At 42.0% G+C, this 11,622-nt stretch overlaps 1 protein-coding gene across 4 annotated transcripts in view; it reads right to left on the minus strand.

The window, feature by feature from the left end:
- MXI1 (MAX interactor 1, dimerization protein) overlaps nt 1–11,622 on the minus strand; it is an 83,128-nt gene that overhangs the window by 52,258 nt on the left and 19,248 nt on the right. For all 4 annotated transcript variants that reach the window (XM_026446678.1, XM_026446679.2, XM_026446681.2 and 1 more), the window contains exon 2: nt 10,029–10,161. In XM_026446678.1, the coding sequence (XP_026302463.1) occupies nt 10,029–10,161 (133 nt within the window). The remainder of the gene's footprint in view (nt 1–10,028; nt 10,162–11,622) is intronic.

Below are 11,622 nucleotides of genomic sequence, written 5' to 3' on the forward strand. Positions count from 1 at the left end.
GTTAGCTACTTGAGAGGCTGAGGCAGAAGGACTGCCTTGAGCCCAGGATTTTGAGGTTGCAGTGAGCTATGACCTTACCACTGCACTCTACTCTGGGTGACAGTGAGACCCTGTCTCTAAAAACAGACAAAGTGTAGCACTTTCCTGAGTTATAAGTAGTTCTAGCAAATTGTCAAACCTGAAGGGGCTGTAGGAACCTCTGAATTTGCAGCCAGTTGGTCAGATGTGAGAGTGGCCTGAGGACTCCTAAACTTACGGCTGGCATCTGTAGCGAGGGCAGACATGTTGGGGACTAAATCCTTAAGCCTGGCTCTGGGTTGTTAGTATCGGTACTGCAACAGTACAAAATACAACATGACTACGTAGGATTTATTTCAGGAATGCAGGTTTAAGAGACTCAAAAATCAATCAATGTAATCCTCCATATTAACAGAATAAAAAAGAAAATGGCAGTATCACCTCAATAATGTAGAAAAAGTATTTAATAAAATTTACCATCCATTCATGATAAAAACTCTTAGCAAATAAGGGAAGAAAGGAATTCACTCAACCTAAAAGTCATCTAAGAAAAAGTATAGTCACATTCAATGGTCAAAGAATGCATTTTTTCATAAGATCAGGAACAGAGCAAGAATGTCCATTTCTCCAAAATGGAGAAACCCCGTCTCTACTAAAAATACAAAAATTAGTTGGGCGTGGTGGCGCATGCCTGTAATCCCAGTTACTCAGGAGGCTGAGGCAGGAGAATCACTTGAACCCAGGAGGTGGAGGTTGCAGTGAGCAAAGATTGCGCCATTGCACTCCAGCCTGGGCAACAAGAGTGAAACTCCGTCTCGGGGAAAAAAAAAAAAAGAAAATCCTAAGGAATATACAGACTATTGGAACAATTAAGTTTAGTGAAGTCAGTTCACAAAACCAATATGCCAAATTTAATTGCCATTTAAAATAGCATCAAAGAATACTTAAGGGTAAATTTAACAAAGTATGTGCATGACCCACACTCTGAAAACCTAAAAAATACTGCTGAAATTTGAAAACATCCAAATAATAGACATATCATGTTAATGAACTAGAAGATTCAATAGTTAAGACATCGAGTTTCCTCCAATTAATTTATAGATCCAATGCAATCCCAACAAAAATTCCAGCAGGCTCTGTTGTAGAAATTGACAAACTGATTCTAAAATTTATGTAAAAATGCAGGCCATGTGCAGTGGCTCACGCCTGTAATCCCAACATTTTGGAAGGTAGAGGTGGGAGGATTGCATGAGCCCAGGTTCAAGACCAGCCTGGGCAACATGGTGAAACCGTACCTCTACAAAAAATACAAAAATTAGCGAAGTGTAGGAGTGCACACCTATAGTCCCAGCTCCTAACTCAGGAGGCTGTGATGGGGGAATCACCTGAGCCCAAGAAGGTTAAGGCTGCAGTGGGCCATGATCATGCCACTGCACTCCAGCCTGGGTGAAAGAGTGAAAGCCTGTCTCAAAAAAATTAATTAATTAAAATAAAAATGCAAAAGACCCAGAATAGCCAAAGGAACTTTTGAAAAAGAAGAACCAAGTCAGAGTACATTCATTACCTGATTTCATAACTTTTTGAAAAACTATAATAATTAAGACTGTGTGGCATTAGAATAAGGATGAATATTTAGATCAAAGGATCAGAACAGAAAATCCAGAAATAAGATGCACAAGTCTGTGGTCAACTGATTTTTCACAAAGATGCCAAGGCCATTTGATGTATAAAGTATAGTCTTCTCAACAAATGATGCTGGAACAACTGGATGTCCATTTGCAAAACAAAAAAATGAACTTCAACCTTTACTTCACACCCTCTGCAAAAATTAACTCTAAATGAATTTTAGATCTAAATGTAAAACCTAACATTATAAACTGCTAGAAGAAAATAGAGAAGAAAAAAAATTTTTTGAGATGGAATCTCACTCTGTTGCCCAGGCTGGAGTGCAGTCATGTGATCTCAACTCACTGTAGACTCCACTATGCAGGTTTAAGTGATTCTCCTGCTTCAGCCTCCCAAGTAGCTGGGATTACCGGCATGTGCCATCATGCCTGGCTAATGTTTGTATTTTTAGTAGAGACGGGGCTTCACCATGTTGGTCATGCTGGTCTCAAACTTCTGACCTCGAGATCCGCCTGCCTTGTCCTCTCAAAGTGTTGGGAATACAGGCGTGAGCCACCACACCTGGCCAACAGAGCTTATTTATTTATTCATTTATTTGAGACGGAGTCTTGCTGTGTCGCCCAGACTGGAGTGCGGTGGCACGATCTTGGCTCGCTGCAAGCTCCGCCTCCCGGGTTCACAACATTCTCCTGCCTCAGCCTCCCAAGTAGCTGGGACTACAGACGCCCACCACCACGCCCAGCTAATTTTTTGTATTTTTAGTAGAGACAGGGTTTCACCGTGTTAGCCAGGATGGTCTCGATCTCCTGACCTCATGATCCGCCCTCCTTGGCCTCCCAAAGTGCTGGGATTACAGGTGTGAGCCACCACGCCCGACCCTGTAAAATAATACTTCTTAGGTAAGGGAGCAACACTAGAAATTACAGATAATTTTGATGGTTAAAATAACTGATCTTAAACATATTCTCAAAGTTTAAAAAGACATTAAGATAAACCACTAATTATCTAAACTACTTCATTGGTTAACAACAAATTCTATTACAGAGCAATATTCTAAAAAACCTTTAAAAGTACAGAAAATATCAGCAATTTCCTAACTCACCTGACTTCCAAAGGTAATCATTTTAAGAAAGAGTCAGGCATTGGCTGGGCGCTGTGGCTCATGCCTGTAATCCCAGCACTTTGGGAGGCTGAGGCGGGCAGATCACTTGAGGCCGGGAGTTCAAGACCATCCTGGCCAACATGGTGAAACCCCGTCTCTACTAAAAATACAAAAATTAGCTGGGCATGGTGGTGCGCGCCTGTAGTCCCAGATACTCAGGAGGCTGAGGTGGGAGAATCACTTGAACCCGGGAGGTGGGGGTTGCAGTGAGCCGAGATCATGCCCTTGCACTCCAGCCTGGCGACAGAGCAAGACTCTGTCTCAAAAAAAAAAAAAGAAAGAAAGAAAAGAAAAGAAAAAGAAGAAAGAGTCAGGCATGAAATAAATATTCAGTAAATAATTGTTGGGGGGAAAATGAGTGGTTCTACAGATGTATAACACTTGCATCTGTGGGGAGGAGGTGAGTATATTAATAATAATATAAAAATTAGGAGCAAGTTCAAAAAAATAGACTTGGTATTACGGGTAATGCTGTTAATTATAGTACCACTGACTGTGTTTTAAAACGTAGGAAATCAAAATAAAAAAACAATCTAACAAAAAATGCATGTTTATATTTCATTGGCACTATAAAATCACACTAAAAATGGGACCTGGAAATATACTTTGTCAAAGCATACCATCAAACCTCTTTGATTAGATTAGTATTTAGAAAACTGTCCTTACTGAAAAAAATGACAAAGAATCATGCCATATTCAAAAGGAGGCAATGTTCTTTCATTTGTAAGGAGAAATCTAGAAGAGAAAGCTTTCTTCTAGTCAACAGTACTGCCTGATTACAACAGTGATGCATGTAGTGCTTAAAATCCAGCTTGACAATAAAGTCAGCCACCATCTATAGCTATAAGGCTTAAGCAATCACCATCTCTAAGCCACATGTGCTTTAATCATAAAATGAGTGATAATATTTTGTCTTCATAAAACAGAGAACTGTACTGAAGCATTCCCTTTCTACATTTTGTGATCTTCTACATCACATATTCAATATTTTGACAAAAATGCCTTTCATCGAATGGGAACAGAAACAGCTGTCCTACTGACTTACAAGGCATGATCATACAAGTTTCCTTCAATACTTCCGTAGAGGAATATAACCTTAAGAAACCCAGCAATAGCAGGCCAGGCGCAGTGGCTCACGCCTATAATCCCAGTACTTTGGGAGGCCGAGGCGGGCGGATCACTTGTGGTCAGGAGTTCCAAACCAGCCTGGCCAACATGGTGAAACCCCATCTCTACTAAAATATACAAAAATTAACCGGGCGTGGTGGCAGGCGACTTAATCCCCGCTACTTGGGAGGCAGAGGCAGGAGAATTGTTTGAACCCAGGAGGTAGAGGTTGCAGTGAGCCAAGATCGAGCCACTGCACTCAAACCTAGGGGATAAGAGCGAGACTTTTCTCAAAAAAAAAAAAAAAATAGCAAACTTACACTTCAAGGAAGCGAACTTACACTTCAAGGAAGCATTTAAAGGAAAGCCTGAGTTTTTTTGGTATAAAGCATATAATTCTTAGGAATTTTTCATTTAACTCAATTTTCATGGAAGACTATCACAAAACACAAATCACTCAAAATGCAGAAAATACTGAAGAATAATAACAACATCATTAAGAGTTTAACTGCTACTAATCTACATTTTTGTCCTGAAACTTTGGGAGTTTTCTATGGGACAAAGACCCAGAAACTATTTTTTAAAATAAATTTTGAAAAACACAGAATAGTGGAAAGAAATTACACAAAAATAAAAATAAGGCTTCATTCAATTCTTCTGTGAACAAATAGGTTCATGTAGAATAAAGAGAAGATAAAGCATCTCAAATTACTACTGGAAAAAATCCTTTGTAACTATCCTAGGAAAATAATTCACCACCATCCCTCCCCACAGAAAAACTAAAAATCCATGAAGACAGCCGATAAGGATGCAAAGCTAAAAATGTAACAATATAATAATTCTATCTAAAATAAGACTAAAACATTTCTTTATTCTACAGTTTAAGAAAAATTAAACTAAACCCTTATATGCAACAGAAAAGTTGTTTTTTAGTGTCCTCAATCTTAGAAGGTGGAACTGAAATACTGCTGTTATGAGATTCTTTAGTATCCATAGGACACTAAAGAGAAGAAACATATCAACTTGAAATTAAAGCATAAATTGGCTATTTACTACTTCCCAGATTACCTTAAAACAATGCAATTCCTATGTGCGTGTCACAGGCTCATATGAATATTTATTGTCAATATTTGACAAACTTATGGTTCTTTCAATACGCAAGTTTTGATATTATTTTATTTTCACGAAACAGGATGACACTGAACGTTCTTCAAAATTAAGTGTGGCATTCTGTAGCCTACTTGTTTAAAAGAATTGACAGTTTAGAGATTTTTATTCTTTAAATACTACATACTGTTCTTCTAAATGTATCATTAACATCCCTTGGAACACAAAGTAATTAGAGTTTGCCAAAGCAGGGGTTCTATCATCCTTCCTTCAAGTCTAATATGGTACTCAGCACAAAAAAGAAACTCAATTTAAGACAGTTTACTTGGGGTTTGAAAACCTTCCATTCTTTAAGAAACACATACTATGTACGGGGCACTGTGATAAGTACTAGGGATAAATGTTTAAGCAGAAGAGACTCAATCGCTGCCCGCCTCACAGTACTTTTAATCCAGTGAATAGGATACGAATTTAAGAAAGAATTGGATAACTGTATTTCTACAAACATGATGAACACTATGAAGGAAAAATAGGGGTGCCATGAAGTATGTGAAGACCTCATCTACTATGACAGATGAGGAAACATTCCTGAGGAACTTATGATCGAGCTGAAGGAAAAGTGTTGTTCAACAGAGATAACAAAGGGGGAGGAAAAATGATTTCCAGCAGGGAACAGAAAGTATGCAAAGATCTTGAGGTAGAAGAAAACGTGTATCCAAAGAAGTCTGGCCAATATAATTCATAAGAACTGGCCAGGCATGGTGGCTCACGCTTGTAATCCCAGCACTTTGGGAGGCCAAGACGGGCGGATCATAAGGTCAGGAGATTGAGACCATCCTGGCTAACACAGTGAAACCCTGTCTCTACTAAAAATACAAAACATTAGCCAGGCGTGGTGGTGGACACCTTTGTCCAAGCTACACGGGAGGCTGAGGCAGGAGAATGGCGTGAACCTGGGAGGCAGAGCTTGCAGTGAGCCGAGATCGCGCCACCGCACTCCAGCCTAGGTGACAGAACAAGACAAAAAAAAAAAAGAACTGTGGTTGCAGGGACACCAGGTAAGAAGTTACTGCAGTCATCCAGGTAAGAGATGATGGTAGCTGAGATTAGGAGGACAGTAATGAAGGTAACAGGAAAGAAGGCCGATTGAAGAGATATTTAGGAAGAAATCAGTGTTACACTGCAGCCATGGCTTATTTAGTAGAGTTTTAAGGATGACAGACCTTGAGATTTTTTCACCTGTGATACCAAATAGTAAAGAAGCTAGAATCTGAGCTTATCTGATGCTCCCCAAAGAGCCAGATAGCTATTGCAGCCACATTCTCTAACAGCAGTAACATCTTAGCAATGTTGATTTTTGGAAGTGTGCCAGAAGGCTGTGACCAAGACCACAGTAAAATCAAGCATTTATTTTAAAAATAATTATATATTATAGGTCCCACTCCCAACTATCAGACCCATCCCAAATGATAAAATTACTGGTATTTGCAAGGAACATATCTGTAATATCACATTATATCATTTATTTTCTCTCCTTTGTACTTCTGTGAAAATAAGATTTTAAGACATGGGGGAAGGGGAATAGGAATTTATAGTATTAGGAGTTAACTTTCAGCATAAATTTATAAAGTAACTTTTTATTTTTTTATTTTTTGGGATGGAGTCTCACTCTGTGGCCCAGGCTGGAGTGCAGTGGCGTAATCTTGGCTCACTGAAAGCTCCGCCTCCTAAGTTCCAGCAATTCTCCTGCCTCAGCCTCCCAAGTAGCAGAGATTACAGGCACACGCTATCATGCTCGGCTAATTTTTGTATTTTTAGTAGAGACAGGGTTTCATCATGTTGGCCAGGCTGGTCTCAAACTCCTGACCTCAGGTGATCCACCTACCTCAGCCTCCCAAAATGCTGGAATTACAGGCATGAGCCACTGCACTCGGCCTAAAGTAACATTTTTGTCAGGCATATCATATAATACCTGAGAATATCAGGGGTGAAAGAATCAATCACCATTATGTCTTAAAGATGCTATGATGTCAGAGAAACAAATGTCATTTGATAACATACATCAATGTTCAAGATGTATAGTAATAAAAGCTACTTCCACACTGGTAGCTTTTTGATCAGGTAAAAATAAGACACATATACTTATGAACTCTATTCCTTTCCTTGTTTCAGATGATAAACACATGGAAATTTCTGTAAGTCTTCTTTCTACTTTATGTAACCAACATAATAAAATCTCTATTAAAATCCAACAGTAAACTTAAAATTAAGAAGAAGCCTAGAGTCCTCTTTGAAATGGATCAACACTATTGTCCAAATACCCCAGTACTGGAACTTCTACCTCAGCTCTCCTTAATTCCATGAAACAGGCATTTTAAATAAGTGGCTAAGGAGAAATAATTTCTAGTGTTTCATTTTAACATACTAGTTCTCTCTCATAAGCCCCAGCCCAAACCCCACACATTTGTGGATCTTGAGATTATACATTCTAAAATCTATTTATTTCTCTCTCTCTCTCTTTCTTGCTACTTACATTCCCATAAAAAAGTACCTTCTTTTGTTTTAGGTGGTCTAACGTTCACATATTCTCCTTTGGGCACTATCAGAACACTATGGCATGCTTGCAGTTTTACAAATTTTCCGACATGCTATGCTAAAACACAGTAATTAGCACGGTGGTCCCACACATAATATTAGAATCCTGGCCGGGCACGGTGGCTCAAGCCTGTAATCCCAGCACTTTGGGAGGCCGAGACGGGCAGATCACGAGGTCAGGAGATCGAGACCACTTGGCTAACACGGTGAAACCCCGTCTCTACTAAAAAATACAAAAAACTAGCCGGGTGAGGTGGCGGGCACCTGTAGTCCCAGCTACTTGGGAGGCTGAGGCAGGAGAATGGTGTAAACCTGGGAGGCAGAGCTTGCAGTGAGCTGAGATCCGGCCACTGCACTCCAGCCTGGGTGACAGAGCAAGACTCCGTCTCAAAAAAAAAAAAAAAAAAAATTTGAATCCTAACAGAAATGCTAGCATGAAAGAGAAATATCACTTAGCCCAAACCCCAAGCTGAGCAAAGTGTAAGTCAACAGATGACTAAGAGTTTTTTATTAATGACCGGTAACATAATTGATAAAAACCTAGGAATGTGCATTTTATTTATGCCTCTACAATCCTTGAGTTCCTAAAAATGTCACATCTGCAATGATGGGAGACATATTAAATTACTAATATAGTAACCAATCTCTAAAACTGTCAACAAATCAGAGTCACAGAAGTTCAGGAGAATGAGGGACCTTGGTGAGAATCTAATACATCTCATTTTACAGATGAATATAGTAAGGGATGGGAAATGTACTAAAATTATATACCTAATTTCTAGAAAATAGGAAAGACTTAAATACTTGCAGCATGACAGAACCAGGTCTGGTTTCCTATGTGTACTCTTACTATGTCTCCAAGTTGAAAAAGAGTTTTTTTTAATCTATGTGGATTGAAACATACATAAATTCCTGAATAGGTCTTAATTCTTGATAGCTTAAACATTGAAACTGTAAGGACAAGCAAATGTACATTTTTTAAAATGCTCTATATCATACCACATATTTTCATCTCCACCATACTACAACAAAGTCTCTAGACCCACACACAACACACATAGTACATCAAGCTTATGGTTATTTTTATAACTTAAGAATGAAAAACTATATAGTAGTCTTAATGAAAAGTAGCTTAAAAAGGGAACATGCACCTCTACAAAGAAGTCAAAGGAGAAAAGTGAATCCTAGTTCTTCCTCGGAGATGTCTGAAATACAGAGTGGGATGATCCAACCTCATGAGTTCCAATTGTTATCTATAGAAGCCTCAGGCTTTCTGCATCAAGAGCCCCATTCTGTCCCAATCTGCTGTTCCAAATGACTAACCAACCACCTGACTGAAGCTCCCTAAAGCCTTCAGGGAAATTTGGTTACCCAGGGATTGCTCTGTCCTCCCCAAAATGAATGTTTATTATATTCTCTAGACAAAGCTCTGGGAAACAGAAATAAAGGTCTCATTTAATTCCCCTTATCAATGGAAAAGGCAGCCATCTGTTAATCTTCTGTTAAGAAAGGCCTTTTGAAAACTTCTTATGAGATGAATCCTAGGAATTTACTGGCTCCCTAGAATAAAAACACTGAAGAGACAGCCAGACACTACTCAAAGTTTTCAAAAATGGAAGTCAACTACATCTTAGTACATCTATTTTTTTCTCTTTTCGAGACAAAATTTCACTATGTCATCCAGGTTGGTCTTGAACTCCTAAGTTCAAGCAATCCTCCCACCTCAGCCTCCCAAAGTGCTGGAATTACAGGTGAGAGCCACTAGGCCCGTCCTTTCCAAGTACATCTAGACAAGTATATTCTAAAAGATCTATTCTGCTTGAAAGATAAGCAGATTTTTTTTTTCATTTTTGCTTGTAGAGCCCACCAACCAATCCGATCTTATTTAAAGAGGCAAAACTTTCACAGCATGGTCTTCCCTTTCCTCCTTAAACAAATAACCACACCCGCTCACTACCAATTCTACCTAAATATTTTTATTCCTTTAACAAAGCCCTTGATTCTGCTTTACATCCTGCCAGACCTATTTCTGACTTTTTAAAAATCTTCTTGGACTGTCCTAAACGTGACCAGAATATTAAAAGCCACCCCACAATTACTTTTAGCAGGTGGCTATATGCAGGGACACATGCTGCCAAGTTTCTCAAGTTTATCAACTTACTGTCCTCTCAGTCATAGCCATCTTAATAATCCCAGCAAGAACTTCTTTGGTTGTCTTTCCAGATTCTATTCCTTCCCTTCCATGCAAAACCAGGTTATGATTTCCAGACTTTATTATTTTAAAAGGGCCAAATCCCCACCCCAGGGTAGTGGTAAAGGAACCCATCAAGTGCTGCTCCTCCAGACTTAGGATTACAGGAGAAATGTGCTCCTTCCCTCCAGTTCCCTCTTCTAAGCGTTCCCAGTTTGCTACCTGTTGGCAGTGCTGGTGTTGCTGCTCCCGCTGCTGTGTTTCTGTGCCCGGCTCAACCTCCGTGGGGGCTTTGAATGCTGCAGTCGGGGGCTTGGCATGGACGGGAATGAAGAGGCGTAGCCATGTTCACACTCTGAAGAGAGCAAGAAAAAAAAGATATGGTAAGAAGAATATAGTACCCAAATCCATTGAACCACAAATCCAAGGTCTTTGCAGTAACAGATTTTTGAAAGCAAGAAAAAAGGTACAATGTTTCCACTCTTTTTGGTTAGAAGATTAATGTCCCTCGCCTGGACATCAATCCTGTGACACCCCATCAGCTGGAAGGTGTTTTGATACCTCCTCTAAACCAAATAATTTATCCCCCCTTTCCAAAATCCTTCTCTCCCCCCAATTTTTTTTTGAGGTTTCAGATGCTTTAGAACATTTTTTTGACCAGTTACCGTTCGCCTCATTGATTTTACTTGCCTCAAAAATTCCCCTTTACTTTCAGCTCTCTGTTCTAAAGTCTCTCTTAAGCCCAATATTTTCATGTACTTCGAACAACTCTTACAGAGACATTTTCTCTCTTGACACCACAATCTCCGAGTTCCTGCTCTTCCTGCCCCATCTCCACAGCCCCTTGGGCTGCCACCGCTAAAGGGGCCCTATCTCACCACCCCGCAGGTATTCAGAGGCCCCTTCCGCACGCTGCCAGTCCTCTGCCCACTCTCCACCGGCTTTCCCCCGCTCGGTGTTCTCCTGGCCTCGTCTCCTCCCCAGACACCCCCAGCATCCGCGTTCCTCCTTCTTAACTCCCAGCACCCTCTCCCACTCCAGGCCCTCCTGGCTTCTCCATAGTCACCCTCTCTCCAGTCCCGGACCGCCCCCTCTCCAACTCCGCCCGTCTCCTTCCCGCTCCCCGCACACCCACAGCCCTACCCTCCGGGCGCACCCTCGCACCTCCCCCCGCACCTGCACGACCTCTCACACACGCCTCCACTCACGATCTCAGCACACACACTTCCCCACGCGCACCTCACGCGCGCGAGCTTCCCACGCACGCACGCCCCTCCCACACGCGCCCCTCCCACACGCGCACGCCCTTCCCGCACACGCCCCTTCCCCCGCACCATCCCTCCCACAAGCGCATCCTCACGCGCGACCCTCCCCGCACACGCCCCTCCTCGCACACACGCCTGCCCCTCTCCTCAGATGCCCCTCCCCTCACATGTGCGCACCCCTGCCCTCACACACACGCATGGCCCTCCCCTCACACGCGTGTTCCCCTCCCCTCATACGCCCCTCCCCTCACACCCGCGCGCCCCTCCCCACACACCCGCACACCCCTCCCCTCACATGCGCGCGCCTCACATGTGCGCCCCTCCCCTCACATGCTCGCCCCCTCACCTCACATGCGCACGCCCCTCCCCTCACACCCGCGCGCCCCTCTCCTCACGCGCGCTTCCCTCACACGCCCCTCCCCTCACACGCGCGCACCCCTCGCTCACACGCGCGCTCCCCTACCTTCAGACGCCCCTCCCCTCCCCTCACACGCCCTTTCCCTCACATGAGCTCACCCCTCTCCTCACATGCGCACGCCCCTCCCCTCACA

This window comes from Piliocolobus tephrosceles, chromosome 9 (genome assembly GCF_002776525.5).
Source record: "Piliocolobus tephrosceles isolate RC106 chromosome 9, ASM277652v3, whole genome shotgun sequence".
Classification (NCBI taxonomy): Eukaryota; Metazoa; Chordata; class Mammalia; order Primates; family Cercopithecidae; genus Piliocolobus; species Piliocolobus tephrosceles.